Genomic DNA, 21193 nt, shown 5'->3' with positions numbered 1-21193 from the left:
TAAAATTCTCTATTATGACTTTATCAAAAAATGATCCTTTGTTCCATATGACTTTCTTTTGTTACCCTTTTGTTCTATTGCCATAACTGAGTTTTCTTTTAAATGACTATAAACTCTGTTGACATAAATTCCAGTATATAGTCTGTACTTCGTTAGAAGACCGATTATTGCTCTATAGTTATTAGGATGGTTTACAGGTTCACTTAAAAAGGACTATCATTTTTCATGTTGTTAACCAGGTTGGTGTCTATTCGGGATGTGCATATAAGTAGTTCTTACTCAAGGCTAAATCTTCATGTAAAGATGTTAATACTTTTAACCAGAAGTTAAGTACTGTATCTTGGTCTGGGGTTTTCCAATTTGGAGCTTTTCTTAATGTTGTTTCAATTCTTCTGGCCATTACTTCATCTCATTTCATATCTTGTACCTTTGAGCTTCTTAATGTCTCTTTTACTTCTTCTATCCATTCAGCATCTGTGTTATGTTCCACAGGGCCTTCATAGATATTTTTTCCAAAATGTGTCTATTTCTTCTTTTATTGGTAGTGCTTCTATTCCTTTTTGCTTTGTTTCCCAATTCTCTATAAAACTTTTTTGGGTCATCAATAAATTGCTTATTTTGTACTTTTCCTTTGTATTTATCAGCATTTCTTCTAGGTTTTCCTGCCTGTGCTAATATCCTTAGTTTTTTATTTGCAATAGTGTATGACAGAAACTGGACTGTTCTGATACTATGTGTTGCTTTTATCACATCTATCTTTCTGAGTATTTTTGTTGATCTGTTCCCTCTTCTATACTCTTCTAACCATGGCACTTCTTAAGTGCTTTGTAGTTTTCTCTGTTCGATGGTTCCATGATGACATTTGATTTCTTTCCTTCCTTTCCCTTATTGCTCTGTGTTTTTGTGGTAAGACTTTATCTGCACAGTAACATATCCTGTTTACTTCTGTTATATCACATGAATTTCTGTTAATAGTTTTGATTACTATGTTCATCTATTTTATAAGATTTCTAACATTTTGGGTCTTATTTACTTTTTGTAATTTTTTTCTTTCATCAGCCTTAATATATCTATCCATCTGTATTAAGTCAAGCAACTCTTCCCTTAGATAATTTTATTCTAAACTAAGGGCACATTCTTTGTTGTCTGTTTCCATTTAAACATGCCACAGAAATTTCCAGACTGCCTTCCTGTGACATATTCTCTTCAGTTTCATGCTGCATCATCCATTGCTCTCTGATATGGGAACTCATTGGTTCATCACTCCATAAAATTGACTGTGTTACAGTCGCCATTGTTTCCTGCAGTATGGCATCTTGCAATATGGCCTCAGTGATATCCATACAGAACCATGCAATTGTACTACGAATAGGTATTGCTAATTGTGTTACTATCATTGATGGAAGACAAATGTTCAGTGTTTTCATGAGACAGTTTTCTGGTGATTTAACACTGGTTAAGGCATTTTGAAATTCTATACTGCAATATATTTACAGATTATAATATAATCATCTGCCATGGCATTGCAATGGTAGCCAGTTTGATCTATTTGAAGGAGTGTTAACATATTTATTTGTTTTGCATTAATGGAATACAATGAACTACCCGTGACTTCTTTCTGGTGGAAATGCTATATGCTGTCAAAGTGAAGAAATATCATGTATCCACTAATACTGCAGGATCTGTAATTGCGTGTTGTGGTCACTCTATAATATGTAATAACACATAGAATGAGGGAAATATTTCCATGATATACTGGTTCATTTTTAATTATAGTATTTTATGTGTCTCATCTAAACACACAATTGTCACTGTGTAATATCACTGTCTTTACGTTGAAGCAGTCAATTAAATTTCCTGAAACTGACAAATTATTGCATACAATTTATTATTAAGATTATGTAAATTACATTTCATGAAATCTGCAGATATCAAATATAAAGAAACAAAACTACATGGCCTAATGCAGTTGATCCATGAGAAAGATCATTGGATTCTTACATCTCTTCCGAAGAAAATTGCATCATACAGCAATGTGCCAGAAACAATGAGTGACCATCTCCTTAGTTTTGCAATCTAATACCTAAACTTGATTCATAAACTCTACCACTATGCTGCAGTGAGGAATCTCACAAATATCCCAAGAGAACACTTCATCAGAACCCTAAATTTATATAACTGGAATGTACTTAATATCCTTGGCATTATAAAACATAATGTCTCTAAGCATTCTAAATGAATGCGGCCCTGATAGACCTAGAAGAGTTAAGGCCAACCCAGTACCATGGTTAAATAGGAAAACTAAGCAACCCATGGATGCTTGAGGCAAAGCCTGGAAAATGTGGCTAAACAAATAAAGCATCAACATCTCAATAACAATTTAGCTACTGAATTAATTGTAATAAAATTAATGAAGCATAAGGCATGATAAGAAAATATCCCAGACACATGCATCTTCAATCCCAAACTATTCTTGGTCTCCACTAAAAATTTCTAAACCCAGTAAAATCAAGACAACTTGTTTCAAACACTTCATACCAATCTGCAAGCATTGCTTCTCAGTTTAACAAATGGTAATCATTTGAAATGTTGGGACCCACTGAGTCCCAAAACATGGAGACTGATGGTCAAAGAAGAACGGACTTACATATACTAAGTCCAGGATGGTCATCTCCTGGAATATTCCCATTTCTCCATGATATGGCAATCTCTGAGTTGGTATAATAAGTTCAGGGTGTGGTGGGCTTGTCCCCAAGCAAAAAATAAGTTTAAAGTAGAAGACCAATGTTTGAGATTCACTCTTCTCCTAGATCTTTAATCATTTATTTTTTGGTCTGTCACCAGTCAGTGTTACAAGTGCCGAAATTTCAATAGGAGCCTTAACATACACTTTATTAAAACAGTTTCCTTACTTAAGTATAAACACACAACTAACCTCCAAAACTACACCCCAAATAAACAACTAAAAAGTACTCTCTTTCTCACTCCCATTCCTACTTCTACTATCAAAATTAGCTAAATAAACTCAAGCTCACTGCCATGGTCCCCATCCATTTGTCTGAAGAATGCATCTGACTTGCTGATGATGATTGTGCATATCCTGTGTCTATCTGGATCATTCAATAAGTATGTCCCGTTACTCTGGAAAAAATCCTTCATCATACCGCTGTATAAGGAGGCTCTTCTACAGACCTCACAAGTTACAGACATATAGCAGTTCTGTCTCTGTTCAAAATCCTGCAAAGATGTGTACATTCACAACTCTTTAATTATATTACAGCAAACGGCCTTCTGTCTCCAACACAGCATGTTTTCAGGCCTAAGCACACTGCAACCACTGTCCTGCTCTGCTTCACTGATGCATTTAATCACAATAGAAATGTATGCAACCTGGACTCAACACTCTTTATTGATCTGTCTAAAGCTTTTGACACAGCCTACCACCAAACCCTACCACATAAAATCTCCTCTTTTGTTCTTGATATAGCCTTACTCCACTGGTTCCACAGCTATGTAGCTGACTGACAGCAGGCAGTGGAATGGAAAAATCATTTGTCCTCATTCTTACCTGTCTCCATACTTTGACAAGCCACAACAGTTCAATATGCAGATAACTCAACTCTCATCAGTGCAGCCAAGACCCTACCATAGGTGCATACTTTGGTAATGATCTCTGGGGCTTTTATAAGCCTAGTCAAGCATCCCAATTGTATCCTGCAAGTTTATGTGCCTTAGAGTTTATTTTAAGGGGTATATGTAAGCTAGGGCAAGATTTACAGGCTGTCTCTGTCCATTGGAGACCTTGGTGCTAGACCCCTGGTGTATTTCAGATTTCCCACACACTGGTTTAGGTTTCTCTTGAATAGGGTTAGGGACAAACTCTACTTCATTATGGATGGCAAGGCTGTTCCACAGAAGGGGAATCGTCTGAGACACATGCCGCCGAAGTTTCCTATTCATGTCACAAGCAACATTTAAATCCCTAGATAAAGTAATTCTGATGCTATTCATTTTGTGGATATGCAAAAGGCCAATTAGAGTGGGATCCAAGGATGCTTTGTATGCCAGATACAGATCACCTTTTAACAGTCTGTAGGAAACATATGGTTTGAGATGATCTGCACAGGACATGCTGTTTATTCCCTGTATCCTTTTTGCGAAGAACTTCTGTGGATGATCCACTTATTGCATGTGCCTGGTTAGGTAAATGCCAAAAGGGATGTTGTACTCAATGAGGGTCATTATGCAGTCTGAATACAGTGGAATTATGACTTCCATGGACTTAGATGCCACACTCATGCTTATAAGTTGAGCAACACAGAACAATTTGCTTATTACCTTAGACAAATGTTGGTTGAAAGTCAGGTTATTATCTACATACATACCCAAATCCCTGACTACTAGTTCTATTCTTAGGCGTGTGATATCAATGAGGCAATTTCCTACACTGGCTGACTTCCCAAAGGGTGCTATTATTTATTTCTTGCCACTGAGTTGTAAGCCATGGCTGTGGCAGCAGCCATTTGTCTGTGTTCGTCTTTCCTGTGGAATGTTAGTGTCTTGGAACAATTCTATGACAGCTCCACTTTTGCAGTCATGTGCAAACTTGGTCAACCTGAGGACCTTGACATTGGCCTTAACTTCTGACAGAACCCTGAAGGACACCACTAATGGCCAGCCTCTTTGTGGAAGTGGTTTCCCCTAGACTAACTTTCTGGGTCCTATCTGAGGGCCAACTGGCTATCCAGCATGTAACATGTGGGTTTACGTCTATATCCATGAGTTTGTTTACATTGCCTGAGTAGGGTATTATATCAAATGTCTTAGCCAGGTAAACATAGGTGGTATGTACCTTTTTGCCATCATCTATTGCCTTGTTGACCTTCACAAAGAATTTCACCAGGTTGCCCCAACAAATACAACAAGCTACATTCATAACACCTCACCTTTTGGAACTTTCATTACATTCACCAAGGGGAGTAGGCATGATCTTCTCTTAAAAAAAACAGACTGGAATAGGACCAGTGTCTGAAGGTTTTCTTTGTCCTTATTACTTATTTCCATGATAATTCTTTATACGGCTTTGCATATGAGACTAGTCAGACTTATGGGTCTGTAGTTCCTGTGGTCTATTGACTGTCCACTCTCGTACAGAGGGATGACCATTGCATATCTCCGTTTGTGTAGCACAAAGCCTGTCTGGAAGCTATGGTTAAACAGTGACTCCAGTTGTCCTAATAGCGCATGTTTCAAGCTATTTAGGAGGCATCCTGAGATTTTATTAGGATCCTTTGATGCAGTGCTTTTTGGCCTTAGAGAGCATATCTAGGACCTGCTCACTGCTGATAATTTTTTTGGGGGGTTGTTTGATGGTATTTCCTTATGGGGTTTCCCTAATATTTATGTTTTAGTTGATATTAGTTGTATGACTTTTGAGTCATGGACAATTGCGTATGTTACAGCTCTCTTGTACTGCAAAGAAGATTTATTGACAACTGATTTTTTTCAAGTTATGCTATACATTTGGGTGTATGTGGGGGGATGCTGTTCTTTATTATTCAAAGAATTTTACTTTGAGTTATGCACTTATATTTTGTTGAGATCTTCAAATACAAGGGAATTACTTCTGGGAACTTCAATAGTCACAGTTGTCACTTTATGAAATACATTAATATAGAGTGGACATCAAGAAATAACTTGATAGTTTTATTAAATTATCTTACTTTTTGTACTTGGAGGGTTGAAAAGGCTGGGTGTTATGCATTCTTGTCTTGCAAGTGCTATGGGAGTTACGTAAGCAATAATGCCTAATGTGTGTTATTGTGGAAATAATGCCCCCCAGGAGTGTTCTGAGGCACCGCTGGAAGGGCGTTATTTCCACAATAACACCCACAGGTGTAGGGCATTATTGCTCTCAGATAATGGTCTGTCTGCAAAATTATTGTTTTACTTACTTATTATTTTTTTTTATTACTATATATTTTTATATTTTTTTCATGTAAAATAGTTCCTCCGCTTTATGTTTCAGACTTGGCTGTAGTATATGTTAATGGTGTTGGAGGAAGCATTTTACATCCAAAATATAACACTTTAAAAAATATCCAGGTATTTATTTATTTTTTGGTCTCTTACTCCTGAGACGTTTGGATTGTTGGCAGTCACTGAAGACTGAAGTTACTAAATAATCACATACATTTGAGTCTCAGACTTTTATTTTCTTTAGAAAATTCATGCTACCAGAAATCCTTTAAGCACATTTCTAATTTTATAAGAGCAATAATTAAAATCCGTTTCTATTTTTGAGCTTTTGTTCCCTCTTTATTTTAGGCTTTATTCAGATTTCTTCAGCTGAAAGGCCCAGAGGTATGTAACCTTCTTTACTGTTGCTGCTGTCATTAGTCCAGCTCACTTACTCTTGTCTCCCTCACATGCACACCTCTGCTTCAGAAAATGCATGCTATCACAAATCCCAATATTCAAGTAATATATGTTCCTATTTTGAGCCTTTATCGCCCTTTGTTTTAGACTTATCCAGTTATCTATTTCATATATGCATACACTGTCACACGCAGACATAAATACAAACACACATATACTGTTTATTTTACTCTTTTTTTATTTTACACTCATGAAACAGCAAAAGCACTGCTTAGAGAGCGTAAAATAATGGTGGCTGTTAGTTTTTTTTTCAGTCTGAGCCAGCTTGATATACTGCAGCGAAGTGGCAGACTAGTTTTTCAGCGGACATTACCTGTAGAGTAACACCTTGCTGGAGAGCATTCGTTCTCCAATCAGGGTGTAATCTACAGTTCACCCATTCTCTAAATAGTATTAACCTCTTTGCTCACACTTGGTTTTTAATTACTTCATTGATAGAATGGGATTGCACAACTCATTTATTCATATACTACTCAAATGTATAATTAATATGTGAAGTAATTGATAATTTTATGAATAATCATATATTTGCATTTAAATATAATTAAAATCAGACATTCTCCTTTAATAACAGGACGGGCTCCTTTAAGGCTTATACTGGTACAATTGTTAGTGAATTAAATAAGAAAAAACAACAAGACAGAGGAATAGGAAACAACACCTGTACATCAGATATAGATTTCATTAACTGATGGCATTTACATTCTAACTATTATTTAGAAGGTGGGGCAGCTTTTAATAATTGTCAGTTACATTCAAATAAATATTTACAAACTGAGAATGCAAACATTCAAAATAATTAAGTCAACTAAAACATATAAGGAAAAGCACAACACAGTGTTTGTTCATTTTCTATTATTTTATATATATATATATATATATATATATATATATATATATATATTATATTATATATATATTTTATATATATAAATTGCACTTTATTCATCTGCTTTTACTGTATTTGTGTTTCTTCCTACTTTATTACTAGGGGCATTGACTACAACTCTGATCTGAGATATATAACAATGTTGTTTCTTCGGCTTTTCCCCATTAGGGGTTGCCACAGCGGAACTCCGGTCTGCTAATGATTGGAAGTAGATTTTCATGGTGCTGAGGTGCCAGCTCGATGCCCAAATTTCAACAAAGGCATGCCCATTCACGCATGTCTTTCGAACGCCACTCGACTGCGGGGAGGACATGTAGACTCCACACAGAAGGTGCTGCAGCTGAGAATCGAACGGGAGAACCTCTTGCTGTGAGGTGACAACGCTAATGCTGCTGTTCAAAATAAAGCAGATACAATCAAAAAAACACTTTAAATGCACAGAAAAGGATACTTATGATAGATAACAATAAATATCCTTTTCTGTGCATTTAAAGTGTTTTTTTTATTGTATCTGCTTTATTTTCTGAAAAAAGAAAAAAGAAAAAAACAAAAAAAAAACTTGTTTCCTGCTTTTCTAAGCTAGTATAGTCCAGTTTTCAGGTTAGTGCTGAATTCAGGACTGTGTTACAAGTCTCTGTGTTTGCCCATACCCTACTTGGATAGAAGGAAGTTTCTTTGTTCACCTGTGAGAGAGGGGAGCTTTGAGCAGCCTATCTGTCCCTGGAGGAGTAGTATCAGCCCATAAATTAGTAGTTTATTGGCCATTTTGGATAGTTTCTATCTCTTTCATTTCCCTGCTATAAAAACCACATTTGCCCGGTTTTGCATGTCGGGCAGCGCCGGTTAGCTAGGATATAACTATTTCCGGCTCCACAAAGTCTCCTCTTCAATTTTTCCCTTGGAACTAGACAAACTTTCAACTTAAGCACTCATATCATTCATTTCTCAGCCCGGCACTTGCTCAAAACTTATAAACCCTAGCACTAGACCCCCCATACTGTACAGAAGGACAAGGCTCTCTATTCGACCTTACCAGCCAATTAGTAAAACAGTTCACTGTAACTATCCAGGCATGTCCAAAGGGAAGTTTCAGGTGTACTCTCCAGTTCAACTGGTGAAGATGGGCATTTTGAGGCAATGTTACAACTGCCTCATGTACACAGACAACCCTCTCGCCCTACCACCAAACACTAATACATGTGAGAGATGCAATTATACAGCCAAACTAGCTCCCTCAACCCAATATTGGATCAGACAGTCAAGAGGAGAAGGGAAATACTTGCATCACACCACCAGTCTCACATAGACCCATTAAACCAGCACCGGCAAAAAACACACATAAATACACGAAAACATACTCAGAGGCTCTAAATAAAAATCTGCAAAAGCAACAGAGACCTCCAAAGCAGATATCCAAGCAACCTCCACCCCCCCAACACAAACCATGAAACACATACTTCACAAAACCAGTGTGCCATGCAATCACAGTCCTCAAGGCAAAATAACATACCCAACACACTAGTAATAAGTGACTCTCTAGTCAGGCACACTGATGTCCCACTCACTAGGCTGAACAAGGACAAGGTTACTGTTAGCTGCCTGTCGGGTGCCAGGATCTTCCACATAACACAAGCACTCAGGTCACTTCAGAACAAGTACAAATACAATTCTATCATTGTCCATGTTGGTGTGAATGACCTGAGCCATACCTCCTTGGACTACATGAAAAGAGACATGGAAACCATGTTGCTAATCTTGACTTTGTGTAATGCTTTTACTGAACAACTATATTTTTAGTATGTTCCTTAGGTATTTCGTGTATTTTTTTTTTCATGTTACTAAATGTATATTCTTTTTGTACTTAATTTTTTTTTTTTTTTTTCTGTAAATTGTCTCTTTGTTATTTAGTATGTGTGTAGCTTTTCTCCCCGGGCCTCTACTGAAAATGGACATATATCCAGCTAGACTAGCCCGGTTAACAAATGTAAAATAAAAATAAAATAAAAAGAGTTCTCTGATCACGTAGCCCAGGCCAGTATGACCCTGACCCTAAGCAGCATCCTGCCCTCACCAAGAATGATACACGGGATAAAGAAAATATTATCAATTTCAACAATTGGCTAAGTTTCTGGTGTCATTGAAAGGGTATCCAGTGTCTGTCTGCCTGAGATGACATGCTCGACAAGCCACGCTGCTTCACTAGAGACGGCTTGCACCTGTCCCCCTTAGGCTTTCGAATACTGGCCAAGGCTCTTGCCACCTCCTTAGTGCCTTTTTTAGGCAAGGCTCAAAAAACAAACCCACCACTGTAAATAGCACAAGTAACAAAAAACTGAGGGTAATGTTACTCAGTGCCAGATGTCTAAACCTCAAAATGCACACACTCGAGACACTCCTCAGTATGGAGAAAATCGATATATGTGCAGTAACAGAAACCTGGTTTAAAGCGCCAGAGAGCACCCCAGCACTACCAGGCTACAACTCATACCATACATTTCGGCCAAAGAACCCGGACCGAAATAAAAAAGGTAAGGGCGTATCCATATTCATCAAGGAAACCCACACCTCCAGGTTAGTGGCACAGCACAATGCTTCAGAGATCATGCACGTGCAACTAACAATGGGCAAAACTGCAATTCAGTCCCAGGACCAACATTCCATGTTTCTGGAAACACTGGGAAATATAAAGGTCCTACCAAACACCCTAATATTGAGTGATTTCAATTACCCAAGCATTAGCTGGGAGATCTATTCAAGTACTAACTTCCTTGCCCAACATTTCCTAGAATTTATAAACTCAAATGCCCTATATCAACTGGTCAACACTCTCACCAGACATGACAACATAATAAATAAATAAATAAATAAATGTCAACTCCTCGCTGGTTAGATCTGACCATAAACAAATCACTCTGGATATCCACATTCCGCCCCCACCTCCGGTCAAGGAAACCACCATGAAAAAGTTTTCAAAAGCAAACTTCACCTTACTTAAGACCGTGGTGGAAAGTTTCAAAGCCCCCATGCTAAAGGATAACGTTGTCCAAGCTGCAAAATCCTTTACTAATGCATTCTACGGGAACCTACAAAAATGCATGGATCATGCTATCCCAAGCAAACCAAAGACTCACTCCTCCAAGAAAAGGAAACCAGTCTGGTGGACCCCTGCCATAAACAAGCTATACAACAGAAGGAGAAAACTAGTACAGAAAAGAGTAAAATCCCAAGAAGGGAAGACATCCCTGATCAGTATCAGCAAGAAACTATGATCCCTCATAAAATCATCCAAGGCTATCTTCGAAAGAAAAATTGCCAAGAACTCCAAAGATAACCACAAGGCATTCTTTAGCTATGTTAAGAATCTAAGTGGCAATGCTCAGATATGCTCGGAGTTGGTGCAGAATGGCACAAAATACACTGAACCGAACAATATCGCCAACATCCAGGCAGACAGGTTCAGTGCAAACTTCACCCCCCCCCCCAAAAGGGCCCATAACCATACCAGAAGAATGTAGAGCCCCTGAAATCAAAGACACTCAGGTTTAAACAGCCTTCTCCAAAGCCAAAAACACAGCATCAATGGGACCGGACAGTGTCCCAGGTTGCTTCCTATATGAGCTCAAAGATGAACTAACCCCTCACCTAAACACTCTGTTTAAACTCAGCCTCTCCACAGGCTATGTACCCATAGAGTGGTGCACAGCAACAGTTATTCCGCTCCACAAAGGTGGAGCCACAACAGACCCTGGGAACTATCACCCTTTAAGCCTGACTAGCTTGGTCTGCAAGGCTATGGAGCACATCATCATGGAACTCATTAACAGAGACATTGGGAACCTCCAAACACTGGACCCTACCCAGTTCAGCTTTGTTAAGGGCAGATCATGCCTCTTAAACCTGGTGGACTTTTTTGAGACAGTTACCAAGGCTATAGATGAGGGAAAGGTGGTACACACAGGCTACCTAGATCTTGCAAAGGCCTTTGAGACCATTCCCCATTCTGGTATTATAGATAAGCTCACCAGCCTGAACATAATGCCTATGTCACAAGATGGGTTGCCAACTAGCTCATGGACAGAACCCACATGGTGAGAGTTGTGGAAGCTAGGTCCGACTCTAAACCAGTTACAAGTGGCGTTCCCCAGGGCTCAGTCCTAGGACCTTTCCTGTTTGGCATATACTTCTCAGAGGTACAGGCAAGCACAGGAGGACTATGGCTGACCAAGTTCACAGATGACTGCAAACTAGGGGCTCTAATTGACTTTCTGGCTGACACAAACTTCCTCCAAAAGGGTCTCACTGAGATGGATACCTGGTGTCAAAATCATGGCCTCAAGCTAAATGCCAAAAAGTGCATAGTCATCCCCTTTGGAAAAAACAAAGTACCCACAAACTACCACTTAGGTGGTAGTCCCCTAAATACGGAAGAAGTAATAAGGGATCTGGGGACCCAAGTAGATAGTAATCTGTCCTTTGATAATCACGTTGCTGAAGTGGTTAGAAAATCCTTCTATGTGGCCCACCTAATCACAAAAGGGTTCACATCCAGATCAAAAGAGGTCATTGTGCCCCCTCTACTCATTACTAATCAGACCCATCATAGAGTACAATGCCCCCATTTGGGATGTACCTTACAAGACACCTGCAACAGCTGGAAAGACCACAGAAGCACCTCACCAAGAGGATCACTGGCCGCAAACAGATGCTCTATGCAGCTCGATTGAAGAAACTCCAGCTGTACTCTGCTGCATACCACAAACTCAGAGGTGATCTCTGCCTGACATACAAGGCCATGTCCAACCCAAAATTGATGGACATGCTCCACCTAATGAAAACCATATCCCCTCGAGCCACACACTCTAGGGATCTAAACCTCACCATAATGATAAAAAGGATGCGCTGGAGGAATAGATTCCTGTCCCAGAGACTTCCCCATGCTTTGGAACAAGATTACAATCTACATTAGGCAGAGCTCCTTACTAACACTCTTCAAGAGAAACCTTGACGAGTGGATGAGAAACAATGTTTACCCCAGGGATCACTTCAGTGTCTCTGCTGGACAGAGATACAGGGAGCTAATCTATGGTGGCGGCAAAAGCCAACACATTCTGGCTAGGCTTATAAATACCTTCGGGCAGATAGCCTAGTACCTACCTATGAACCTATGAACCTATATGATATACAGAGGCCAATGATTTCATCCTGAAACTGATAAAAGATATGTAAGCATCTCATTTTAAAAACTTGTTATATCAAGGTGCTTAGGTATGAGGCTTGTTGGTACCAGCAAATCTCAGACTGACACAGACATGACAATAGTACACTAACAATAAAAGACAAATCTGTGGTAATGATGCAAAGATTGTGGTGACCATTATTTAATCATTAGTGGAAGGGCGATGTTCAGTTGGAGCTGTTTTGTATGATCTTCTAACAGGCGCTACATTTCTTTACTCCAAATTATTAGCAGGATGGGAAAGACAGCATTTTAAGCTGCAATAAGCCTCATACAGCTATATAAATTGCAGCAAGAACCATCATGCACTGCTAATTAGTCAATGACTTTAAAAACTGATAGAAACTTCTCACCATCACACTTTTTATATTGGTAATATATTAGAGTAGCAAAAACTCTTCATAATTTGCAAAGAATTATGATAAGGCATTCAATCATAATCACTTGCTAATAATTTTTATACATTTGTTAAGTAGGCAAGTCCAATAGACACAAGTGTCACTTTTCAGGGGGACCCTTGGAGCACTCCCTGGCTAAGTAGGCGCCTCAGAGTCATATTGTAGGCAATTTAAGGTAGATTCTAACCCTATACCCTTTGGTTAAAGGGAATAGCTAATTAACATCTTGCAGCTTTAATCCTTTGTGCTAACTGCCAGACAAATGGATTTAAGAAATACTTCTCTCAAGCTTTGCTTTTGAGGTGAACATTTTGAATCCATTTCTTGAATACAAACAACTTTTTTACGATAAGGGACCCAGTCATAATCATCTCTATATTGCATTCTTTACCAATATGGCTCATTAAAACAATGACCATTGTGATAATTGTCCTTGCAAAGACTCATTCTCTGATATCCACATACTGCCATCTGTTGCTTAATACACAAGTCATAACAGGGTGGTGCCTTAGTACTTGTGGCAGAACAAGGAAGAAAAGGGGCGTACATGTGATATTTGTAGAATACTGAGTTTTCCTATACTACATGAATCCCAGGATCTAGTAGGGGCATGTATCTGTTATGTTACTTTGCTACTACAGGCATGCAAAAGTGTTTCCAAGCCTGCATACTGAAGGATAATTGCCTGCATATAACCTGCTCAAACACAGTCTTTCTTTAGCTTAAGGCCATTTGCCCCAGTCTGTTTACTGAGGTATGTTTATGGCACCCAATATCAGGTCATTAGCAGAGTAGGTGAATTCCTTGCAATGATAACTGGCTATTGTGTAATTTGAAACTGATTGCCATTGAGAGCTGGTGGATTGCAGCTTTAATGTTTACAGTTAAAATTAGTGTAATACAAAATGAAATAATGCATAAGAACAGGAGGAATACAGAATTATCTGTTTATTAAACATATATTTTGTACTATCCAAAATACTTTAAAAGTATATCTGATTATGTGACTTGCAGATAGAATTATCCGTAAACAATATGATTTAATACCAAAACCATGAATGTCAAAAGATTCTAGACCTTTTGTCATCAGAATTCAATCAGTCAGAATGAACTGCGGCTGTATTTTTAATAAATGACCATCATTAGGGCTTGGCATATTGACATGGCTTTGCTTTTCTTGTTTTTTTTATTCTTCCTACAATACATTTTATGACTCATTCTTCACATAATGAGGGATTTTTTCCATTCATTTAGTTACAATGACACTGTTGTGAGTCTCTGGTTTCTCGTCCACTGGAAGCTATGTCATTTGTCTTTTTTAATTCAATGTCCCTGTATTTTGCTACTAAAGGCAGTTACAAAGTTTTTAATGTCATATTTAAGTCCTCATCAATATACACAGCATGTTTTTGTTAAGTAGACAAACCTGAAGTCCTTAAATAGTTGCTAGACGTTCATATTCTGACTGAGGTGTCATTTCTGTAATGGTCTAGAAGCTCTGCGTATTCATTTTTGCTGGCAGTATTTTATTTTATTTTCAGACTGTGCTTAAATTTTCTGCAGAGATGCAGAAAAACAGCAGCTCATCAGCCAAAAATGAGAGTATTTACTAGTTTATGTGGTGTTATGCTATAACTATTTAACTAACTCATCCCTGTTCTCCACATAACATTTATCTAAGAAAATAAAAATATCTCCTTGGAAAAAGAGTTTCACTTTACTTTTTACCGTGTGTACATTTCTGACAGCTCTTTCTTCACATAAGATTTATCTAAAAAATTAAAAACGAACTCTTTGGAAAACAGTTTAACTTCTGCTGTGTGACACAGACTAAGAATGTAATACTGTGGGTGATGAATAACACTAAGCACCACAGGAAATTATATGTCAAGCTTCAGACATGCAGGTTGAGACAAAAATGTATTTCTATAACAACAGGAAATTTGAACAGGCAAAGGATGATGGTGATTACATGACTTATGGCAAGGCTCAAAAGGGAAATGATATAAGGTACTAAAAGGTTTCTGAGCACTAAACTATGCCCGAGTGATATAGGTAGAAACCATAACTCTTGGATAAGGTGAACTATACTGGATGGTATGGCTGTTCTTTATGTACCATAGAGATGTGTTTATGAGTGATAGTACAGGATAACATCAAACTAGAACTGTGTTTTAAGTACCTTGGAGATTTGTGTACGAGTGATTTTAAGGGGTAACATGAAAATGGCAAGCAGAATGAGCAGGAGTTGTTGTCTTGTACAAGTGAATCAGAAGATGAGTTAATCTATGGTCATGGACTATGGTAGTGACTGAAAGAATAGACTCCTAGCTACAAGTGGTAGGAATAATATTTCTCTGTAGGGACACTAGCCTTAGACTCTGTGACAAAGTAAGGAGTGGCTAGCCACAGAGAAGAACTACTTTTTTTCTGAATTGAGCCACCTGTGTTAGTTTATTCTTTTAATTTAAAAACACCCTTGGCAGCTCCCACTGAAGACTTGACTGTTTGTTATGTTCTACAGGACAGAGTTCTGGGGTAGGCACAGAACTTGCTGGAAGGATAATATTTTTTTTAACCAGACTACTTAGGAATCCCCCACCCCCCCACCCCCACCCAAACAGCCTTAACTATTGATCGGAGAAAATAAGTTTGAACCCTGATGACTACCCTCACCAAGAGAATCAAAGCAAAGTGGCTGGATTAGAAAAATTAGCAGGACAGAAGTCAGATTTAGAAACAAGTTCTTCATGAAGTTAAGGACAAAATTTCAGCCTGCATTATTAATAAGACATTTTCCTTAATATGGAAAATTGACATTCCATTAACCACAATTCATATACTACTCGTTTTTTAAGAATGCTGTTGCTTTTTTACTTTGCTGTGCTTATGGAAAAATAATAACTGACATACTATACAATAATGACCAGATAATTAAGAATATTTGAAGCACATCTATAGTTTGCAATTATAATTTCTACACCGGCAGACTTCTACAGATGTATATATTAAAGTAAGAAGTATTGATTTTGGGAAATGGTTACTACTAATGGGTTGTAAATTAATAGTATGTGTTGAGTCAGAAGATATAAAATATTCTGAAACATGAAATATGTGAGTAAAACAGCATACATTGTAAAAATATAATATACAGTGATGGTTAACCTCCACAGGTTGTTAACTTATTGATATGTATTTAAAGTCATGAAAAGAAAATGCAGGCTTCTGACTATAATTTTTGACTATAAATGTTTAAAATCATTTCATCTTACATGTCTTTATCAATGACATACTCCAGATAAAAATGGGCAAACATATTTCATGTCTATGAAGTATCTCATGGTAAGATATTATCCTATGAAATCATCACAAGAGTAAATATATGCATTTTTCTGGAAGCTTAAGTATGACCATTTTTACAGATACTTGCATTACACAGCTTGTGTTGAAAAAAGTGAAACTTTTTGAGACACAAAACCAGGAGTCCCTTTTCAAATATGTCGAGACCATTAGTTTTGCATGCATTTTACTTTTTAACTCCTGTTAAAATCAGATCAACCTTCCATTTCCAAACTAATGTCAAATCCTGTCATTGCACAACTTGCAAACAGCATTGCAAATGTAGTTTTTTGCTTCACGAGAATGCAGAATATTCATAATAATCATGAAATAATAGTTTTACGTGTGTATCTTCCTTTTTGTGTTTTCACAAACTAGTTAAACCATGCAGTTTACACAGACATATTCAATCCATTTTATAACCAGAAAGTGGGAGTAGCACAGATGATAAAGAGAAGATTAAATCTATTGAAAGATAAGTGTTATGAGACAGAGTAAATATACAAGATTTGAGTAACTAGTGCAATATGTAGCAATGAAAGGAATGGTCTATACATTTATCTTTAAAATCAAAATAAAAAGATAAACAGTTAAAGGAGTATGTTGCTTACAGTGGTGCTGTGAATCTTCATTTTAAACTTTTCAAAGTAAAGCCACTCCCTTGCATCCTCAGGATCCAAGTCATGGTAATAATCTCTGGCTGTGAACCCAAAGCTGTGGAATTTCTGCTCTGGAGTTAGCAAGAGACTAGTTGGGGTCTTCTGGTTAGCAACTCCCGGATCACCTCCTTCCCATTTCCTAAAATAACAAATCAAGGCATCAGTGTACAAGCACAAATGAGAGCTGAAATCAATAAATGAAATATGTCTCAGAGTTCTATCAAAATATATCGGCTTACTCCTGCCTTATTTTTTATTGTTTCTGTCAACTGAACAGCATTTTCTTTTCCCATTCAAGTAAATGCTTACATTCGGATTTCTTATCTATTATCAGAAGGATATTAAATGGTTTAAAAAAATCATTTGATGTGTGACACTCAGTTTTCTAAATCCTCCAAAACACTCAAAGCATTCAGTCCATATGTAGAATATAATAATGTGGCAACCTTACGAAAGAGAGTACCAGAATGCAAAAACAGTTTTTGTGGATATGTATATGTTTAAATAAGACACTATCATCATTTTTAAATATAAATATATTTTTAAATAAAACAATAGCAGAAAAATCAATGCCATAGAACAGATTCTTTGTGAGGAGTGTCTATACTTAATATCTTAGGAATTATATATCCAGATAGTCTGCTTTATCTATTGCTATTTGCTGACTTGGTACTCTTAATTAGAACCTCTGTCTATTTCTTTTTAACCTTGGCATTTTCTGTGTAAGCCTACCTTATTTGGTCCTTGAAGATCTGCATTATGTCCTGTAGAAATCAGCCTTATAAATACATTCATTCTCTTTCTTCTTTATTATAGTCCTTTACTGACACAGGATGGTGCTTTACTACTCAGTTACCTGGGTGGGTGCATGATCTTCACTTACTAGAACTTAGAGTAAACAAATCCTTCATTTTTCAGTGACAACCAAGTACCAGTGACTGGTCATAAGACTGAGATGTTTCAATACCAGAGCAGTCCATATACTGATTGCAGCCAAAATGTTGACAATAAATCCAATACCTGATCAGATATAATCTGCTACTGAAGAAGACAGTGCTGTCTATCAGCAGAGCACTGTGGCAAATCAATATGTAACTAGGAAAAGCTTGGTAGACTAAAACAAGCTACCAAACATGACAATGAGTTACAGATATTCATTAAATATGCTGGGGATTGATGGCCTAACCTTTTGACGCAAGCATAGCATCTGATGTATACATATTACACAATTATGTGAGCACAATGGTTTCCTACTGTACTGAGACATTATACATTCCTGACAATGTGCCATATTGTTTAATCAAATATATGAAGGGCACTAAGTCCTAACTAGGTGTTGTGAAAGAGCCAAAATATAAGCATTAAGGCCCACTATTAACTGAAAATCACAAAGCTTGTGTCAATGTGCCAGTTTTGAATAATACATAAACCATTACAAAGGAGAGTACCACTATTGCCAACTCAATTACTACAAGTCCATGGTAAAAATAGCTGCAGATCTATTTGAATTTGAAGGAAATAACTACCCTGAAGTAATAGCTATTATGATCAAGACATAGAAATGCTATTAACACCATCAATGACTAGACAAAAAGCTATTGCCTCATTCAAAATAATGTTTACCAGATACAGCATACCATTTGAATTAGCCAACAATAATGACACTCAGTTTGTATTCAGAGTTCCAGCAATTCATTGAGGATTGTGGCTTCATACTGACTATGTCCAGTACTCCCTAACCACACTACAATGGGACTGCTAAAAGAGCAACCAAACTGTCAAAAAGGTTCTTCAAGAACCTAATCCTCACAAAGATCCCAGGTGTTACTGTGCTTCTCCATACAGTGCTACTGGAGTAAGCCACACGCAACTGATACTTGGTAGTTAAATCAGAACTACTATACCTATACTGAATTGGAAACTAACAGCAACGACTATTGCTTTCAAGCCTGTCAAGAAAAAAAAACAAAAACAAGAGTGCAAATACTTCTGTGAAAGGTGACATTCAATCCAAACTGTACCTGTCCTTCAAGCAGGCCAACCAGTGCAACTAAAGCCAGAGGAGGAGAGAAAATGGGAAATGACTGGTGTGACAATACAAAAAGTGAATGGTAGAAACAGATAATCTTGCCACTGTAACATGTACCCAGGGACATATCCAGGCCATTCTTAAGGTGTGTCAACCAGAAAGTTACCCATCAGAAAGCCATGCTCAGGTGTTCAAACAAAGGATGAAGGACATAGCTGAGTGAAGTATAATAATTCTATCAAATGAACTGCAACAATAGGTAAAGGTGGGAGGTCCAAATCCAAGATGGGTCATAAGGCTACCCAAAGTGCCTTGAAGCCGGATGTAACTATGCCAAATGCTTCCCAAATGATCCAACTAGAGATGCTAGAAAAGATTTAAGTAGCTAATTTTTTCTTTAAGCCTCTTTTTACAGGTTATTTTTCATTGCAAGTGCTCAGACATGGCTGTGAGTTGTAATAGCTTGAGCATTACAGAGAGTGCAGCTATGTTTATGCTCAAATAAGTAACTGATTTTTACTTCACCTTCAATGCCACAAACAGTAATTTTTTTTAAATAAAAACTACATAACTACCTCCAAAAGTTCTTTTTTGAGAAGTAGTGGTTTCTCTGTTTTCCCTCTCATCCTGGCTCCACATTATCTAGATAGATAACTCATTTCTTGTTTTTCACACTTTGCCTTACTTTTTACCTCCCCAATCAATTTAACACACCCTAACTGATCAAGACTCCATTGTAACAAGTTTGGAGGAAGTAAATTAATTAAGCAGGGTTCTGGGGTCTCAGCTGCTAAAAAGCCAAAGGGTTCTGGATGCTCCAAAGTTCATCTTACAGTTTTTTATAACCTTCGTGTATAAAAAAAATACACACGAAAGGAAAGAAATTCATTCTTATTTTTTTTTTCTTTCAAGGAAAAATAAGTTGTTTGTAAAGCTCACTGTTCAACTCTGTAACAAAATAGTAATTCCTGAAAAAAACGTCTGCAATGGCATATAAATCCTATCCAGGAATACAGCCTGCCTTCCCATCTCTCAAAAAAATGATAGCTTCTTTCTGTGTACCCCTCTGTTGTTAAATTAGGATGAAAGTGAAAGCAGAAATGGCCAGAGGCATATAATACACAGATGAGGGTCCGGGAGAAGAAACCAGAGCACATGGATAAAACTCACACAGAGACAGGAAGTTTAAGCAGACTCCAGAAAAAAAATGAATCACAGCCAAAAACTCAACCAGATTGTGCAACTGGGTGGAAGACTAGTAACTCCATCACTGTGCCAACAGTCAGGTGCTGTCACACACATCCTACCCAGACAATGCTGATGTTTGACTGTGATAGAAAGAGAAACAAGTTATGGCCAATGTTCTACTTTTACTGACTGGACGCACACACACACACACACATACACATACACACACACACACACACACACACACACACACACACACACACACACACACACACACACACACACACACACACACACACACACACAGTTCTGTACATGAAATGTAGGTTTGAAATACTCAGGATCAGGTAGTTTGAGCAGTTCAGGTCGTATTCTAGTGATTCAGTAAAGGATATTAGAAGTGGCTACAGTTCGGTGACATTTACTTACTTTGGAGAGCTGACTATTTCATTCCTCAAGCAAATGGGCACTATAGCTCATATGGTAAACAACAAATGTTTTCATCTTCAAGGAAAAACAGAACATATGATAAAGTCACTTACGTCAAGAAATGTAATGATGAGCAACTGGAAATGTGTTTGTAGCTTGGGAAGGATGATGTTATCCAAACAAGATTAAACTTTCTCAGGAATGCTACATTAAAGGATAAATCACTGTGTATTTCTTCATACAAATAGTCAAGTTAGAAAACATTTTATTAATGCTCATTATATAGTTCACCGTTAAATATTTTTACTATTTAGAGAACTCTTTTTGTAACTTTTCTCTCAATCACAGTTTATCAAGCAGTTGTTCGAGTTGGACAATTATCCATCTTTTCCTTTATTCCTTGTTAGGAAACTGCACTTGGATCTTTTTAGTTAGCCATTCAATCAATCTTTAACTCTGACATAAATCTTACTTTTCCCTTGGGAAGTTTGGCCACACACAGGAAGCAGCAGCCCCAAAAGATTGATGTATTTCCTTAATGCCATTTAAATGTCAGTACTTCTGCTCACTTTAATAATGTGGGGGAAA

The 21193-nt window shown here is 37.5% G+C and overlaps 1 protein-coding gene across 2 annotated transcripts in view; it reads right to left on the bottom strand.

Moving 5' to 3' along the window:
• HSPA12B (heat shock protein family A (Hsp70) member 12B) overlaps nt 1-21193 on the bottom strand; it is a 1104373-nt gene that overhangs the window by 577730 nt on the left and 505450 nt on the right. For both annotated transcript variants that reach the window (XM_044064071.1, XM_044064072.1), the window contains exon 5: nt 16912-17098. In XM_044064071.1, the coding sequence (XP_043920006.1) occupies nt 16912-17098 (187 nt within the window). The remainder of the gene's footprint in view (nt 1-16911; nt 17099-21193) is intronic.

This window comes from Protopterus annectens, chromosome 2.part2 (assembly GCF_019279795.1).
Source record: "Protopterus annectens isolate FY-2018-M chromosome 2.part2, PAN1.0, whole genome shotgun sequence".
Classification (NCBI taxonomy): Eukaryota; Metazoa; Chordata; order Ceratodontiformes; family Protopteridae; genus Protopterus; species Protopterus annectens.
This window is presented reverse-complemented; position numbering and strand designations above follow the sequence as displayed.